This window comes from Coloeus monedula (assembly GCF_965178545.1).
Source record: "Coloeus monedula genome assembly, chromosome: 18".
Lineage (NCBI taxonomy): Eukaryota > Metazoa > Chordata > Aves > Passeriformes > Corvidae > Coloeus > Coloeus monedula.
The window spans coordinates 8742592-8762144 of NC_138798.1; the positions used below are offsets into that span (position 1 = coordinate 8742592).

At 42.1% G+C, this 19553-nt stretch overlaps 1 protein-coding gene across 1 annotated transcript; it reads right to left on the minus strand.

Moving 5' to 3' along the window:
- Positions 1 to 575: 575 nt before the first annotated feature.
- Positions 576 to 18547, minus strand: UBE2L3 (ubiquitin conjugating enzyme E2 L3). Its single transcript, XM_082293444.1, has 4 exons — positions 18487 to 18547; positions 9986 to 10081; positions 6308 to 6494; positions 576 to 3276 (listed from the first exon to the last, which is right to left on the minus strand). The coding sequence occupies exons 1-4, from the start codon at positions 18511 to 18513 to the stop codon at positions 3122 to 3124; spliced, it is 465 nt and encodes a 154-aa protein (XP_082149570.1). The 5' UTR covers positions 18514 to 18547; the 3' UTR covers positions 576 to 3121.
- Positions 18548 to 19553: the final 1006 nt, after the last annotated feature.

A 19553-nucleotide genomic window follows, 5' to 3' on the forward strand; every position in this document is an offset into this window, starting at 1 on the left:
CTGCCGGCGCTGCTGCCGGGGGCACCGGGACAGACCCGCGCCCGGAGCGCTCGCACCCGCCAGCGCCACCCCGTGCCCGCCGGGCCGCTCTGCAGCCGGTGCCGGAAAGCAGAGCTCCATCGCTTACGGAATCGTCACCACATTCTTATGGATACTTTTAAACCTTATTATAAACATCTAAATTACCCAAGTTCTAAGCGCTGAATTGGCTCTGATCGCACCCATTAGGACGTTACACACCTGTGGAATTCTGGATGCATTTCCTGGCAGCTGAGCATGGAAGACCTGAGGGCAGCCATACCCAAGTGCTGTGCTATGAACAATGGATTTTGTAAATTATGTATTTTTAAGTGAAAAGCATTAAACCCCAAATTTCCGTTTAATCAGAGGAATGAATAAAGAACTACTAAAAGACTACTCAACAGGGAACCTTTCAATTGTGTAAAATATCGGGGAGATAAGGAAATGCCTCAGTGGTTCTGTGAAAGCTTTAAAGACAACCCAGTTCAAATTAAACCACTACTACAATCCCAGTTAACTCCCGGACCTCTGTGAAAATAAAACCATGCCACAAAGCCTTTGAGAGCAATTTTTATTAGGGTAGCAGAATGGACTTGCAGAAAGCCTATACCAGTACTCCTGGGTGTGGTTTCACCAGTGCGCTGCTTTTATTGTGGATGTTCAACTGCACGTTTAGAATTCAGCATGGCTTAGGGAACCAGAGAGAACAAGAGCTTGATTTCCTGAGTTATCATAGGACTTCGCACTTGGATTTCTTCTCCTCAGCCTTCAGCCACACAGGTGCTGGATCCCTTTGTTCAGAGGCTGCCCCAGACACGCGCCAGCACTTTGTTTACACGTCTCACAGTTTAGCAATTGGACTATGAAGAACACACCAAGAGAACTGATAGCGAGATCTGTCTTTCGTGTGACCTCTGCAGCTGGAATGGGAGCAGCTGGTGCGGCGCTGCATGGCTCGGCCGGAGCTCCTGGAATCACACAGCCCTTCCGTCCCTTCCCAGGCATCCGATCACAGCAAGGCAGACAGACGCAGTCTTTGACCTGAGAGGCTTTACAACCACAGAGTAACTATCGAGTAGCAACGAGGGCAGCAAACTAGTGCTACAGTTTTGTTTCAAATAAAATTTAGAGAATGGTAAGTTTCCATGCCAACAGACATGATCAAAGGTACAGTGACTCAGGTGATGCAGAAGTTACACACTTCAGTTTGACAGATAATTTGGCATTATTTTATTATGAATCCGAGTGAGCGTGAACTAAACAAAATCAGTACCAACTTTCTGCAAATGAAGACACAGAGATGTGAAAATTTGGTAATAGTGCTCTCATAAGCCTGAAAACACTTAGGAAATGCAAGTTTCTGTAAATAAGGTGAATGTGGTTTAACTTTATTTACCTGCCAAAGAATCTGTCTAAGAACACTTAAACATAAAATTTCTTAGCTCCCTAACTTATAAAAAAATTTACTTTCAACAGAGGTGAGGTACTGGGCTGTCATTGTTTACACTAAATCAGAAGTGAAAGCCAGAGGAGAGGGATGAATGAGGAAATAGCAAATACACAAGACATTAAAACCAAGAGAGACCTACTGCTTGACACACTAGTTCTGAAAGGTTGCAAAGGCAGAGGCTGTATTAAAACTGAATTTAGGAGTACAGGCAACCACCTAGGTGTCAGGGGTTTTTTGACTCAGCTTCCTGCACATCAAAATGATATGTGCTCCCAGATACTGATGGAGCTCTGGAAATAATCCATTCACTCAGTAGCAGACCCCAGCTGGAGAAGGGGAGACAGCAGGTTGACTGTGTGGCAGTTTGTCTGTGGAGCTACGATCACACTCTGGGCTGGGGAGGAAAGGCAGCAGAGGCAGCAGAGACACGGCAAAGGATGCTCAGCTCTGAACAGAAAGGGCTCCCTTCCTTCAGCATGCGCAGGAGTGCCCCGGGGCAGCTGGAGAACGGCTCTGCCCGATGAAGCTTGACTGACACTGAACATTCACTAAATCCCCTGCCCGTGTGTTGGAACACAGCAGCAGCAGCAGCCAAGCACACTGTCCCACCTTATTGCTCAGGCCTGGCCTCGCAGCGGCGCCGGGGCTGGGAACAGCTCAAGGGCCATCCCACAAACACTGATGCTCCTGATGCATTCTGAGGGAAAACGTTCAGAGAGGACAGCAGTGCTGCCAGATCTAATTCTTGAATTCAAAATTAACATTTCCAAAATAATGATTTTAAGACAGTTTGTCACTTTGGTACCCCTTGGTCCCCAGTTTCTGGAACTCTCCTGGACTGGTTGCAATGTTGTTCTGTGCACATTTCCCACTACTCTGCATAGGTATTCAAGATAGAAGTGAAGGAAGTTTGCAATCACATTCCACTACTTGTTTGCTACAGATTTTTTTCCCAAAGTTTTCCAAAAGCAGAACATAAGCCATATTCTAATTCAATGACGCACACAAAAACTTGGGTTTCCCCATTTAATAGACATTGGCCAGATTTACATCAGACCCAGACATTATTTCTGATTGGTTTTGTGGGGTCGGGTTTTGTTTATTATGTTACAAACTGAAGTTCAGGGGAACTTGCAACAAGTCCCACAAAGCACAGTGCAACATTTAGAAAGAAAAGTAAACGAAACTGCCAAACACTCAGTCATTTTCTGCCAGAACTGGGATATTTTTCCTAAGACATCACTTTGAGGAGGGAGTTAAAATTCAATGAATGAACTCAAGATAGTGGGAACTGCAAGGAAAAATAAGAAATGACAGCCACAACCTTTTCAATTTAAGGGCAGAATATAAGTCTAAGATATTTTTGATAAATTCTGACAAGAAAAAGAAAACAGCATACTTTAAAGTATATTGAAGCAGTGATTTTTAAACAAAGAAAGCAGAACTAGAACATCTTAAATTTTAATCCTTTCTTTACAGGTTACCTAGCCCACTTTTGATTAAGAAAACTGTAGAAAGTTAGTAACAGCCACAAGTTCACACCAAAAGGTGGCACTTGTCAATTTTCCATAGAGTCCTGCTTTACGGGGTGTCTCAAATGCACTGCTCCGATCTTCTATCATAGGTTGCTGACAGCACTTGTGTCAGATTTTAGTCCACTGGTCGCTTTTCACCATATTTCTTTGTAAACTCTTCAGCGTTCTTACAGAATTTTTTACGGTCCTTAGAGTATTCTTCAGCTAGGTCAGCCCGGAGGGGGTGCTCGGGCTGTGGATCATTCACCAGTGCTATGAGGGACTGGATTACTGTCAAAAGAAGTACAATTACCGTCAGAGACTAAGATGGTTAATTTTTCAAAATCAAAATGTAAGCAAAATTCCCTGTAAGAAAAGAGCTTTAACTGCATTTAAATACATCCCCATAAATCTTGGGCCTTTTCAAGTGCAGGGTGTGAGTAAGCTGCAGTGATATGCCAAGATTTAGTTCAGTGACCACGAATGAACACCAGAAAATCATATTTGTAAACAAAAGCAATAGAGACCAAAATGCACTACAAATAATTCCCATGTAACTGGCATCCCATCTAAAATCCTCTCCTATGGCTGAGAAAGAATTGAAGTTCTCAGACAAGTTCACTGAAGGGATTGGGTAAAGATGGAATGTGCACCATGAAGCATTTCCCAACACCTGTCACAGTGATGCAGCTGTGACTGAGCCTCTTCTGGAAACCCTTTTTTCCAGCTTTATTTCCCTATGGTTCTTACTTCTCCTGTGAACAGCAGGCAAGTCTTCCCTTTACTCTCAACTGCCCAAGGCAGCCACCAGTAGAGATGCACTGGACAAAGGGGTGAGAGTGGCAAGGTGCTCACAGCAATGTCACCAATGTCCCTGTCACCTTCCGAAGAAAAATCATTCTTCAGGAAATGGAACTGCACCTGACATTTACACAGCGAACCTCACACCCCACAGTGCCATTTACTGCTACATTTTCCTCACACACATCCCTCACAGCCATTGGAAGCTCACAGGGATCGGGGTCCCACTGCCCAGCAACCCACAGGTGTCAGTGTTCCTGGGCAGGAATGCAAGTTCTTACAATGCTGATCACTCCAGCAGATGCTGGAACACCAGAGTGGCTTTGTTTGGGGCATTGATCTCAGTCTTCTCCACCCATGAACAAACCTCAAAACAAATACTCAAAGCCACACTCAAACCTGACGTTCGTTTCTAAACTGCTAAACAGGAACATATCTTACCACAGATCCAAGTTTAAACTGCAACAAACTATCTAAGGAATGTAGAATTGATACCAGCTTCCTTCACAGTAACTCACCAGTCCTGGCCTGACAACTGCCATCCCACTGCTGACTGCTTATGAAACCAGCAGAAACACGGAGTGGCAATCCCTTCTCACTGAGCAAAGCATGCAAAACACTACAGAGGAAATGTGTGTTCGATAACCTTCATAACAGTAACAAGCCAGAAAAAACAGACCTGGCAGAACAGGAGCTGCCTCAGTATCCACAGCATTTGGAAACTATCCTGCCATAACAGTTGTTTTTAATATTAAGCATAAATTAATAAAAAGTACAGCGGTAAGATGCACATTTAGTATGTGAAAGGTGAGTTAATGATTTATTATGAACCTAATCTCTTAACTTTTTTGACACCTGCATGAACAAAACCAATCACTTTGATGCTGTACTAATAATGTCACATTATTTCATTGAGAAAAGCCGAGTGATTTTTCAGTGCAGAAGAAATTTGAAGAAAAAGGAATAGACATTTAAGCAGGGTTGTAGTAACATTGTCACAGGTTCATAGAACCATGTAGTAACAACAGATGTTGACACTAAAACAACTTATTGAAGAAAGAGTTAAGACAAACAAAAGACCACAACAGAACAGACCATGAAAGATTTGCAATATTCTGATACCCAGGATTGGTTCCAAATTCTGGTTTTAGCACAGCTTTTATTCACTCTCTTGGATAAAAATGGAATTGCTACTTCTCAGGGAGACACTGACTATTTTCTGCATGCAAACAACTGCTTCAGCAGTTCCAGCTACTGACAGCTTGTTTTTCAAGCTGGGTAGAGACAAGGATTCCTTTAAATTAACTAGAAAAGGCTGATAGGGCCAAGATGGCTGCTCAGGTGCTAACAGAAACCTTCCACACATTCTTTCCATCTCCTCTCTCCCAAGGATCTTTGTCCTGTATCATCAGGGATAAATCTACAACAAGTTTAAGATCTTGGCCGTCCTATTTCAGAGGTTCATTTTGCTGCCACCTCCATTTTCACCAACATTTGGCTGCTTCATCTCTTCTAAAACAACAGGAATTTTCCTGTTTTGTCTTTGGGCAAGATCACACAACTGGAAGTACTTTCATTAGCATGCAGGAGTACACAGAAAAAAGAAATCTTAAGTACAGGACTGTTTCTCATCAGGAACACAGATCATGTGAAAACAACCTTAAAGAAAAGCCTGGAAGAGAGAAATATTTTCTCCTGGTGTCACTAAAGCTCTAGCACTGCCCTAAACTGCTACTCATTTGAATGAATACTCTTAAAAAATAGGCAGTTTGCTTTCTATATGTAAAATAATAAAAGCTTAATACCCAACTACTCAGTAGCTGCCAGACAACACAAAATTCTCACCCCAACAACTAATGCAAGCAACAACAGGAAAAAACCCTACTTATATTACACTCAAGTCTGCCAGAGAACCTGATGAAACTTTTTTCCTTACTATATTTAAATTCTTATCAAAGACACTCTACGCAGCAAGCCTGAGAGCAATGACCTTTTAAGAACTACAAGTTAATCTGTGTTATTATTTCAGATTTTGTTTATGACTCCCTTGATATTTCAAACCCTATGCTCAAATCACTGAACCACGTGGCAGATTTTAAAATATACAAAGCCTTGAGGTTTTACACCCTTTCTTTCAAACATGCAGAGATTTACTGAACACCTCTGGATTCTAAAGTCACTGATTAAAAAGAAACACAGAGTAAGCCCCCACCAACTATCAGCAGAATTTTAAAGTATGCCTAGGACACTTCCTTAATGAACTCCTCAGTCATGAAGAGTTTTGTGGTTTCCTGGAGCTGGAAATGCCACTTCAGTGCCAGTACCTCACAGTCCAGTAACAAAATGAGATCCCACAAGAGCTGTACTCTGTGCTCACCACGTGTGATTCATGACACAAGCCTTACAATGAATATACCCTCAGAGCACTGAGAAGCTGACAAGTGAAACATTATTAGCTTTAAATTCAAAACACACTACAAAGTTTCTCAGTACCCAGTTCTTTTTCCACACGGAGTCCTACCTTGGTCAGTTTTGGTTGCTGGCTTCCAGTTTTCAGCACTAATTACTGGCAGACAAACCTGCCCCTTTTCATCAATGTTAGGGTGATAGATCTTTGTTTTAAATGTAATCTTAGGAGGTTTGAATGGATATTCTGCTGGGAAGTTGATTTCAATTCTGAAGGCTCCTTTATCATATGGAGGATTGTCCTGCAACAAGAAGGCAGAATGTCAGTGTGGCACACGCTAATTAACTCTAGGGAAAAACAGACTTGGATTTCTCTGATCTCTTGAATGACCTCTTTGAAAGGCACTTTTCCACCAACACTACTGCCAGGTTTATGTGTCAGGAAACATCAAAACCTGTGTGAGAGGCAATGCAACCTGCACATTTGCATCCACCCTGGAAAAAGCAGGCTGCCATTATCCTACAGCTGGCTGACATTTCTATTGGTAAGAAAGCATCCAACTCCATTTACTTCCAACTCAAGGCCCCCTCTAGTAAGTAGTTTTATTCCCAGATTCGTGTTTCAAAAAACATAGTAAACCCATTCCAAGACACAAACAGCAAGCCTGACAAGGGAAATGGGTTTCTGAACAGTTATTTTGTGTGTCTCAACATGGTGGCACAAACAGCAAAGCAATTTGATTTGTCAGTTCTCCCTAAATGTTTCGAGAACGTTTTTGTGCTGACTACACAAAAATCTGCTGAGCATTCATTGGTACTAAAGATAGATATTCACTGTGTTTGCTGATGAGAACATTCTGAATTTGTATGCAGTTTTAGCACCCACTCTTATCAGATCAGTTTTGAAGGAGCAGGATGAGAGAACTGTGAAGTGAGCAAAGCAGTTCTTCATGCTAAAACAGAAAAAACAATGCCCAGAATTTCACTTAGAAAACCCTGTTAGACTACTGATACTGATGCTTCAGATACTGCACAAAAGAGGCAGAACAAAAATAAACCATTGCTACATTTAAAGCCTATGAAAATACTGTTCTGCACTGAAAACATTAACCATGGAATGAAGCCTTTCCAAACACTCTGGGAACATGAATCAAAGGATGAGAGTTTCCAGTTGGTGTAAAGTATAATCACACACATTCTTCATTAGCAACCAGACCATTCCCTGCAATCAATTCCACTCCAGAATTTACCAATACTTGAGGGTGGGGAGCGTTCTATTAAAATATTTGTCAACAGAAAACATTTAATTTTAGGCTCATCCATGTGGTGAATTTTAGGCTCAACCATGTGGTTGTGTGTTTGTAAGAAACACAGCACAGTTTCTGCCAGGGGGAGAGGCAACTACAGCAGTTTTAAAATCACTTTTTACTCAAGCAATCCTAAAAGCTTTGGAAGTTAAACTAATAACTTGTGGTGGTGGTGGTGACAGCTTAGGTAGTCACCGCCCTCTTCGCCTACAGCTCAATTGTTCTTGCCTCCATCACGTGCTGTAATTTGTGAGGATGTTCAGTGAACTGACACAGGAAGTCACCTGCCTTAAAAACATCCATTTTCTTCACTGTACCTCACCAACACATTGAGCTAAGTAGAGTATGCAAGCAACTAATTTCCAATTATTTGTTGTATTTGTTTTGACACTGACAAAGAGAAACAGAATTTTAAATTCTGAAACACAACTTGCATTCACCTGGAACATTTCTGCTCTGCAAAAGTTTGTCCATAGACAGCAGTTTTGATTAAGTGAAACAAAATTCATAGTACACCAATGGTACCTCTTACGAGAACAAGGAGCCTGGGCTAGATAATTTGTTTTGATGTTGAAATCAAACAAATAGGGTACCTTGGCCACCCACAGGACACAAACTACTTCATTCTACAATTTAGAACAGGAAAAGAAGTTGACCAGATATCTTCAATTTGCTTCTCAATTGAGTGAGCACCCTTAAAAACTAACATTCGTTCTGAAGAACAAAATATGTTACCAACAAGAGCTTTTAAAGCTTTACAGTTCACCTTTACATTATCTTTCACAGTAATTCTGTATGAACACTATTAAAAATAGTAGCCATTATCTTTCACACCTCCATTAAGCAGCTAACCATGAAATGCCTAGTTATAGCATTTAATAATCAGTAACAGTTAGTCCTGCTGAAGTGTGTGTCTTTAAGCCCTAAGAAAGAACATTTGCTGAAATGGAAACAGCACGTGAAGCAGAAACACAGAGAAAAAAAATTAAAATTTCAATGAGCTCATGTATTGCATTTTTAAGCCATCAGCTCTGGTACCAAAGCTAAAGAGACAGTAACACTAAAACACCTTTTGCATATCCTCAGAATAAAAACTTATACTACTCTTTTGAACACAAACAACACATTCTAAATTACTATAGGAAGTGTAATTTCATAACAAAATTCTCCCTTAACTATACTAGCAGTGAATTTGAGGCTATTTGCCCTGTAACAGGGCGTATTACAAACCAAAAGGCAGGTCTGGAGCACAGCTCACTGCACCAACATTTAAACACTTGTGATGCTGCAAAGCTTTGCAAAACAAACACCATACTCATCCTCTGTCGAACAGAAACTTAAAAAGAGGTGCTGCACACCAAACATTCCTAATCTTAACAGGAACAAACAGGTATTTTTGTGTTTTGCTTTATTAATCATATTTACCAACCTTATACTGCTTCAAAGTATTATCAAAGCACTAAACTGTTACACACGAACCACAAAGTGGCTGATTAAAGCAAGCTGTTCCTCAGCTCTGTCAAATTTCAGTGTCAGATCCCGCTTGCTTTGTTTGCAGGAGTGGTGTCAGCCACTCCAAGGAATCACTTGCAGGCACATAAGTAAACAGTAAACGTAATGTATTCCACAGCATTCAAAGTGCAAAAGCCCAGCCATTACCTCAGCCTGTGCCATGTGAACTCCAGAGCAGCCTCTGACTAACGAGGCACGGGCACTGCTACAGAGATGCCTCAAAGTCTTACTCATATAATAAAAAGACAGACTTACACTGGTTGGGGAGGCTCTTTGGTAGCACCCACAGAAAACCACAACTGCTGCCCCCATGGCCCATCCCCTATTGCTGCAGATTAAAAATAGCTCTTAGAACCAAGCCAGCCACGTGGGAAATACAAGAGGTGAAAATCCAAATGACTTTCAACCAAGAAACCAACACATCGCGTTTCTTGCTCTACCCTTAGTAACAAATCCCTTTCTATTTGACTAAAAAATGGTTATCTACTTTGATTAAACACTCTATTAGAAGATTGTAGTGCTTTTAAAAACATTAAGTGAAATAGGTTTATTTTGGCACTAACTAATGCCTAAATAAAGACACTACTTTCTTTTAAAGAGCTCACTTCTGAAAATCCTAACCTTTTCCTTGCATCAAATTTTCCCCAATACTCAATTTTATCCTAGTAATAAATCTAGTAAATTAAGAAAACACATATTAAGGAGCAAAAGTATTTCATATTTCCTTTCTTTTTTCTACGATCATGTAGCTTTTGTACTTTAGGCTTAATGTAAAACCAAACTTCCCTTGCTTCCCCCTTCCAACACCTCTCCCAGCAGCCCAGTGCCATCACTGAGCTCCAGCCATGTGTCAGCCCAGGCCTACAATAACGAATTATTTCATGGTCACCAGCAGCACTACTGAGCTGTGGATTTATGAGATACAAATGATCCTCATTTTATTTTAAAGCTCATAAGGAGTAGTCTGTACTCACAGGAACAATAAGCCCTTGCCAGGTCAATAAATTAGCTTCATCAACCTGGATATTACGGAAGTTTTTCATTCCACATTTGCGGATTTCTTCAAGCTCCTGAAAAGCAAAGCAAAGTGTTAAGTGTAAGTTATTAACTGTATTAAGAAAGATGCTCACACTTATTTTTCAAAATGCTTAAAGGTCAATGTGGGTTTCTTTAATTAGTGGTGGCAACTCATACAAATAGAAGAGAAAATTTTGCACCTGTAAAAAGTAAAATTCCCTGAGATAAGGTACTGAAACACTTTCTGATATGTGAGGAAAACACAAAAATGTCTTGTTATTAACATCATTACAGACACAATGAAGCAGAAGTATTAAAAAAATACATTTAAAAATGTTTTTCTTTCCCAAATATAAATCAGTGCCTTTAGTCACAGAGTATTGATAATACTGCGAGGTGCGGAAATAAAATGCCTCTTAGGACTTGTCTGAAGGAGAACAGTGATTTGGAAGAACTATTTCGTAATAGTTTTAAACAGGGATAAAACCACTGAACAGGCCAATTATTTCAACTGAAAATTAATAAATTCCTGCATGAACAGCTTAAATTGATCCAAACCCAGAAAAATATCAATCTAAGCCAAGCAAGCCTTGTTTAGAGCAGTAACTTGAAAAGATTCAGCTTTCTGTTTAGTACCTCAAAGCTTACAGTACACATTAAGATTCCTCTCTTTAAAGCTGTGTCAGTCTTGAGCAAAGTTACCTTTCTGCACCAGCAAACTATTTTTAATCAATTAGCGAACCAAGTATCACCAAAATAAGTATTTCAGCATTTTTATATTTAAAATGATGTTTAAGCCCTACTGTAGGGACTGTTTCCTAAAGTATTTCATAAGACCTAAAAAGAAACACCTCAAGATTCCACTTTTATTTCCCCCACAACGATTACAGTCCTTTGCTGTTGAACTCTGCCATTTTATCTTTAAAGAGAATTTAACCAAATATTAATTCAAAAGTCATCCACAGCAAAACATAAAAGTTTCCCAGTGCTTTCAAAACTGCAGCACATGCCTGGTGGCTGCATAGGTTAGGAAAAATGTTGCTTATACAGCAGCACTGGTGTGCTCTGACAGCGCTCAGCTCTGCACTGGGTGCAGGCATCTTGCAAAATTAGGCTAGATACAATTAAGATAAACCCACCAATTACAAGCAAAGGCACTACACACTGAAAAACCAAGAAAGATCAGTTTTCCTGCTATAAGTGCTGTACTGTCCACAGTTTGTTTTCCACAACAGCTCTATGTTCATCTTGGATAAAACCTTTCTGCATTTGACTGGCAGATTTAATACTTGCAGTAACGTCTTGCATGAATTCAGCATCATGACAAAATTCAAACCCAAAGGGAAAATGAGAATTCCAAATGCACATGAAACAAAAATCACAAGAGCCACATATCAGAAAATGAACGTTTATATTCCTACCCACTGTGCCTGCTAAAGAGCATACTCTGAACACAGAAGTTTAACCTTGGAAGCTTGGATACTGAACTGATGCCTAACACTATCTTCATGACACTAACACTGACTACTTAGTCTAGGCCCATGGATTAATCCCCAAATTCCACTGCTGCTTAATTTATGCAATGTCACAGACAGTTTGGGCGTATTTTTTAAAGAGCTAAGAGGATTATACTATTTCCTTAAAGGAGGAAAACATAAACCCCCCAAAAATAATCCCATGAAGCATATTTATAGGGATAGAGAGCAAACCAAAATATTCAAAAGAAAATAACCTGTATGATCGCAGCTCTAAAAGGTGCTTTATCATCACTCAAAGTGCAAATCCCCACAGTGCCCTACTCTGAATGCTCCTGCACAAAGCAGCAGCTCAGGGAGAGCCAGGCGGATCCCCGGGCTGACTCTGCCCTGACAGGGTCAGGAGAGTAACTTGCTCTGAACTGAGTTTTGCTGCTCACTCCCATCACATACAGAACTGTGAAGTCCTGGCAAACCACTACTCCACAGCATGTAAAAGGAATAAATTCCATTCCACACTAGATGTAACACATCAAACATTGGGAACAAAATAAGCTAATTAAGCAGTGGGTATTTAAGCATGAATAAACGTGCATCATCCCAAGTGCCTTCACTCTAAAAGAAGGCAAGGAAAATGGGTTTAGACTATTTGCCAGTTACTATATTAAAAACATTATGCATATGACAGAAATCTCCCCCATTAAGCCCAGTGCGACTGCAGCTTCCATGCAGGAGCTTTTGTCCCAGGTTCAGACAATAGCATTATACTGCTGCTGGCCCAGAGAGCAATTGTCCAGATGCAAAAAAAGGAAGGACTATGACTCCACAATTCAGGTATGTTATTAAGCTAATAAAACAAATTAGAAAAGCGTGGCTTCACATTTCTGGAAAATTAAAACACCTACATTTAATAGTTGGATTCAGGTTAAAAAACTGGATGCTGAAATAAGAAATGCAAGAATCCCATACAGAAAGAATTATAAAATTGTAAAACTTTCTATGCAATGAAAAGTTTAAAATAAATATGCACATTTTTTCCCACTTTTCCTCAAGTCCACCACATGAGAGAGGGAAATAAACAGTACAGAGGCACTAAAAAACTAGACAAAAATTATTCAGGCCATCTTCCTCTTTAAACTGACATGTGAGGCCTTTGCAGGAAACCACTTCCAAAATCAAACCCGTGGTAAATTACTGGAGTGTGTCAGGCCTGTACTCTGCCCTTCTCCTGCGGGAGGAGCTGACAGCTGAGTGAGGGACAGCCAGGGATAAACCCGGCAGTTCCGCGCCTCACACGCAGCCAGGACTGCAGAGGTCAGGTACAATCAAGCCACCTTAGCCGGGCACCCACCTCAACTACGGGCTTAGACAGATTGCAATTTATAGTAGAAATTACTTTTCTCATACTAGGAGGAGTGTTTCAGACTTCATATGTCACTCCAAATGAATCAACTCCATGGTGGAGCTCTTTACAAACAGCTTTTTAGCCACTACTGTCCCCACAACTGCAATGTAACACTACACAAGCCGTGCTTTCAGGAGCGGTAAGAGCTTCACCATTCACAATTTAAGGGTGTGAGGGGAGGTTGTTTTGGATTTTTCTTCTGGCAACTCCCAAAACCCATAATAAAGATCTAACTGCCTCAGGGCTATAGGGAGACAGACACAACTGCAGTATAAAAGTACTGTTAAAAAAGTGAATGAGCTACTAAATACTTTCAAGCAGCACAGATTAAAAGCTAACAATACATTTAACATGGGCTTGAGCACCTCCAAAGGGACAAAAACTACTTTATGAGGTAAAAAGATAAACTCCAGATATTTATTTCAAAGTAATACTTACGAGTCTAGGCAGACAGTAAATAGATTAATTCCTTTTCTTGTCCTCCACCCCTTAATTTTGTCAAGTAACATAATTAAAGGAGCACAGGAGAAGCATAACTAAAGGTTAGATGACTGCAGTAAGAATTTCAATCAGTCTTCATTCCCCACTCTTTTATCAACCTTGCATGTGACCTTGCTGCATTGGTTTCCCCAGTTGAAAAACTGAAATATCTTAGTTCATGGGGTCTCTTGAGAGATGATATTTGTAATTTGGAAATGTTCAAAGTGTTATACACAGCACATCAAATGGAGAAAACATTGTTTCAGAGGTGGTACCTGATCTTCAAGTATATAATGCTGAAAGTAGTCATAGAAGTACATACTACTTCCATATACAATCATTAAAGGTTTAAAATTGTCATTTTCAATACTGTGTAATCATTTGTGCTGCTCAAATAAAAAAATCAAATGTTTGAAAGCAGAAAGAAAAGCAGCATCAGCTTAAAATGTAGCTAAGTCTTTTAAAAACCCCGCAACTGTTTTGTCTGTGCATCATTCAAGTTTTGGGACTTCTCTAAAAACCCAAGCCAGATAGGAAAATGCAGTGAAGGCAAATACTTGTAAGAGTGCAATCCCAGAATACAGGAATAAGTGTAAGAGCTCATACTGACTTTAGTAAGTTCTTCATCAAGCCCAGAATGCTATTGAATTCACAAATAAAAGTCTCCTGAAATAACTCTAAACCATTATTACAACTTGTATTTACCTGTTCATGAATACAGTCTCTAAAATATGCCTGTAAGTCAAACAGCTCCAAAACACTGATCAGGAACTGGCCAGTTTCACTTTCTGGATTTACAGTACAGAGAAGCATTAATAAAACACCTCAAAATCTGATTCTACCACACAAAAAAAAATCCATCATAAATCCAACCAAAAAGACAAATAGAATTTCTTATAAAAATCAGCAGTAAGTTTCCTCTGCAGCATTACAGCCCATATATTCACATGTCTTATTGACTGAGCAATTCTACTTTTTGGCAAAGTATTTTCATTTGATTAAAAATCCTTTTGTCAGTTCTCAGTTTCAAAAAGGGAAAATGCATCGATATTCTCACTTCTGCCTAAGGACAACCATACATCGCTCAAAACCATATTTCCCTGACGTTTAGATCAATTTAGAATTATTTTTCAAGTATCAGAGTTGTTCCAAACCCCTTTATTTGGGAGCACTACAGTGTTTACAGGACCGCAGCATCCTGGAGATTGCAGGCCACCTACCTGGGTGTGGTCCCATGTTTGTGTTTTATCATGGAGTTAAACAGTTGCATAAATGTTTGACTATGTAACTACGGAAGCAGAGTAAAAACAATAAAATTAAAATAATTGTCGACGTATCTCACTTTGTATGTAAAGTGTTATTTATTCTTTAAATCTGTTTTCAATTTCTAACGCTGGAGATACTTTTGAACATCTAAAAACCAGGAAACCAAAGCATGGATCTTACAGACACCTGAGCTCCATCCCAGGCAGCCACCATGGAAGGACACAGCTCCACACCTGCAGCAGCAGAGCCTTCTCCAACAGCACCCAGGCACCCTGTGGGACGTGCAGCTCAGCACCACACGTTACTACCCCTGCAAGTACTCTGAGTGTCCAGCACCAGAACAGCCTAACCTCTGCAACTCCCTACAGCATTTAGCTATGGATCCAGCATGGAGAACGGCTTCTTTTACATCAGTAGGTGGCAACTGTGCAAAGTCTTTCCTTGAAGTCTCTGGCATGACTCCAGGAGATCCACGTTCCCCATCATACATGTCTGGAGACAATTTCCTTTCTACAAGAAAGGGCCATGAAGCCCAGTACTGCCCTTCAAAGAGAAGCCTTAGATCCTCTCCTAAATCTAATCACTCCATATTTGCCTGTTTTAACCCTGAGAGACTGTCCGCAACACCGCATCCTTGACAAAGCTTGTGGGCTTTATTCCCACCGCTCACATTTCATGAGGAGTCAGGATTCAACTGGGGCTCTTTGAAGAGGTGTAATGGTGGCTGACAGATCAAACCTCCACCTCAGATCTGGAATATGAGTCATTAGCCATGTTTCACATTTTTGCTAAGCTAGGTGTGCTCCTGGACCGGCACACCTCCACAGAGCTGCTGTGAATCAGGAGAAGACTTCATTTAGATGGCACTATTTGATGGGATAAAGCTCGTCAGAAAGAGGCCATAAAAAAGGTCTGTGGCCTAGGGAACGTGATTTGTTCAAGCACACCCTCAGATAACAAACCCATCTTGATCTCTTTATAACGTGAATTCATGTTTAAAATTGAACGGTACAAGTACAATGGCAAAATTTGTAATGCTTGTTTCACACAGAGGTTTGTGAACTGAAGATGCAAATGGCTTCCCCAGTTGGAAAAGGGCATCCATTCCCACCTGGACAGTGGAAAGGACTCCCAGTTTCCTACAGGCAGACTGTGGTATTATGGATGTACTACATCCAGTCTCTTTGAGCCATGGTGATTAATATGAATAACTATGATGCATGACTTGAGTCCAGAAAAAATGCAGTACTTGAAAATGTTGGCAAGACCTTAAGGAAACAGGAATTGCTTAATTTTATATAACTATAAAAGGTTGAAGGTTTAGTCTAATTTATCAAAGACAAGCTTGCTTATTTAGCTCAAAGAAAAGACAGTTCGTGCTTATCCTAAATTATTTTAAAGGTAATTGAGTGACACAGTGAAAAGCCCTATTTTCTTTAGTTATAATCACTCATCATTCCAAGACCCTGACAAAGACACCCCAAAGACTCTTCCCAACTGCAAAACTTCAACAGTGAAAGACTTTAAATCAAAGTGGACCTGTGAATTTGGGACTTCAACAGTGATATCAGGTTGATACACATGTGAGTTTGGACTTTCACATCATGCTGCAGCAATCCCGATGACATCATCCCTACGAGAGCTCTACTTTGTTCCTACGGTGATGAATGGCAAAACCAGAGCCATTTGGGCTGCCTTGACTCCCCAGAGCAGGAAGGGAGCTGCTTATTTAACAGCCTCTGCAAGCTATGTGACAGAGCATCCCACAGCTCTTGAACTGCATAAAAACCACACACAACATGAACAACCCACAGATATTAAGCAATAAAAACAAAAGTGAAAATATAAGCAGTAAGTTATCAATGTCTCCTTCATTCCCACACCACTCCCTCCCAGAAACAATTGCCACACCAATTTTCTAGAAAATAAGGTTACATTACCAAAACTTCTTTTTATTGTATTTTAGTGGGAGACTGAAGTACTAACTAATGCTTCAGAAGTACAGTGAAAATAAGGAGAGGGACTGAAAAGCAAGAGGCACTGAAAATACTAAGAACAATTTTTCTTGCTTTTCAGATTTTTATTTTCTATTTTAAATTCAAAAAAATTTGAAGATATATATTATTCCAACCAGAGTAGTAGTAACGTACTTTTGAACAATTAATGCATTTTTCCAGAATAGGCAGAAAAGCTGCCTTACAAAAATAGTAAACAGCCATTTAATTTTATATCTGAAACTAAAGGAAACCTATTTGAGTATAAAGCAACAGACATAGTTACAATACTAAAGCCCTGACAAAATACAGCAGCTATCAAAAATGAAATAAAAAATGAATTCCATCTCACCAGGATCCTTAAGGACAATGAAAGGTTTATGCCTACTGATTTTTAATAGATATGAATGACACTGCACACAGTGTATCTACTATTTAATTTTTAAATGCTCCATAGAAGATTTAAACCAACAAAATGAGCCTTATAGAAGCACTGCTGAGCTATTTGTTTCTTCCAAAATATCTAAGTTATAATGGTTATTTATATATCTGCACCATTAAGGAAATGCAACTTCAGGATGTGCCACAAACATGTCCTGGTGAAATCCCAGCCCTGCTGGGGGTCCACATCCTTGAGGCCAGCTGTAAAACTGGTATTAAAGGATTAAGTTTAACAGAATCACCCAAGTATCTGTCAAATCCCAGTGCAGTGTTACTCTGCACCCCACAGGGGCAGGTTTTTTAATAAGGCTGAAACATTGCTCAACAGTTACAGGGTCTTTCCCCTCCATTTCCCAGGACTGGCCTGTAAAGTTCATTGATTTCCTCACAGGCACTTTGCATGCAAATCCTGTTGGGTTCTGTCACAGCATTTTACAAATGAATAAATTTTATGTCACTATGTACACATGTTCTAGGCAGACCTCACTGCTTACAGTTTGTGACGTTAATTAGCAATTAAATACAGCACATAAAATACATTTGTGTGCTTTGGGGGCAATAGTTACCATTTTCCTTCTAAGAAGTGCCTTCCTTCTCAAGGAAAATAACGAGAAACATAATCCCGAGTAGTATTTAAACATGAACTATACGTGCTCTTGGTTAAGGCCCAACTGGGGCCGAGTTTCCATTTCCAAGTATCATCCACGGTTCAGAACAAATAAGAGTGAAGACAAAAACATTACCACGTCCGCAGCGAATGAAGAAACTTCTGAACCCAGGTCCATGTTTCTGTGTGATAAACCTCTTACTCATACAAGGAAGAGGTTACTCTCCGAAACAACGAAAACGAAATTATTTCATCCCTGGGCGTCTGGGGACGGTTCCTCACCGGGGCGAGCGCGGGGGAGCGGCGAACCCCCCCGCAGGGAGGAAAGGAGGAGAGGGCGCTTTCCCTACGAGCCCTCCCCGGCAGGGCCACCGAGCCGTCCCGCCGCCCCGGGGATGCCCCGGCCCCGGGCGGCGGCGTTTCCTTCCCCCCGTCCCTTCCTCTTTGCTTAGTCACCCTGGAGCCCCCCGAGCGAGGGGGTCGGGGCGGCCCGCGGCGCCCGCCCAGCGCCCCCGCCCAGCCCCGGGCGGCAGCCGGGCCCGCGGGGCGCTGCCAGAGCGCGGGGCGGCGGTGGCGGGGGGGCGGCGCGGCCCCTTACGGCCGCGGCCCAAGTGCCGGCTGCTCCCGCTCCGGCCGCTCGGGCGCGGGGCGCCGCCGAGGGGCACGAAGGAGGCCGCCCCACCGGAGCGCGGCGGAGGAGGCGGCCCCGCGCTGCCGGAGGAGGCCGGGACGGAGGGGCAGCCGCGGGAGCCAGGCCCGCCCGCCCGGCGGCCCTGCCCGGCGCTGTTACCTTCATCAGCCTCCTGCTGGCCGCCATCTTGGCTCTGCTGCTGCGCCCCACAATGCATCGCGGCGCGGGCCGGCCGCTAAACCCTGCGCTTCCTGGGGCGGTGCGCGGGCGGGGCGGGGTTTGCGCTCGGCTCGGCTCGGCTCGGCTCGGCTCGGCTCGGCTCGGCTCGGCCCGGCTCGGCTCGGCTCGGCTCGGCCCGGCTCGGCTCGGCTCGGCCCGGCCCGGCTCGGCTCGGCTCGGGTCCCGGCCACCCTGAGGTCTCGGTGGTGCCTTTTCTCCGAGTGCCTTTTCAATCCCCAGTCACTGATTTATAAGTATTGCTGTGCCTTTTTGTATTTACTGTGCATCCCCCAAATTCGGTACCATCTTCTTCGCCGGGAAAGAGACAACCACTTGTAGTTACAGGTTTTCCAAACAGGCCCATATCCTCTTCAGAGCCTTTCATAACCTCTATTTCTTAGTTTCTTCAAATACTCTGAGGGGAGAGGGGAGGGCGTTTTCAGAAGAGGCTTCTGACCACAGAACCATCCTCAGCTTCGCTGGTGTCTGATGAAACCACCCTTGGCCTTACCTCACCTTAACCAGCCCAGTCCAGCCTCTGCCCCTGCTTCCAGTGTCCTGCCGCGATCTCCGAGAGAAAAGTGCTGTGGACGAGGAGAAAATCCACTGTCACTACTAGTCAAGATTGTCATTTGCCACGTGCTTTTTAGCCCTTTAATGGGAGCTCTTAGCGTAGCTGCTGCCAAGCTCTGATCCTCCCCAGCTGAGGAGCAGTTCATAGTCTCACCACAGAATCCAGCATCAGGAATCCTCAGGTATCCCAGACACAGGGCTGGCAGATATGGCATGGGACATAAGTTACTACATCACATCTAAAATGCCACCAGACGTCTGTGTTCAGGTACCTGACTTGCTCCCTAAAACATTCTCCATTGGCCCAGTGTACTCAGGAATTACTCCGGGACTGCTGCATGTGTGGCCTCAATTCCCCTTTCCCCCACACTTGAGTTCATGTTCTCTCTTGATCTAACACTTGTTCTACAGAACAAGTCACCAAAAGAAGTTCT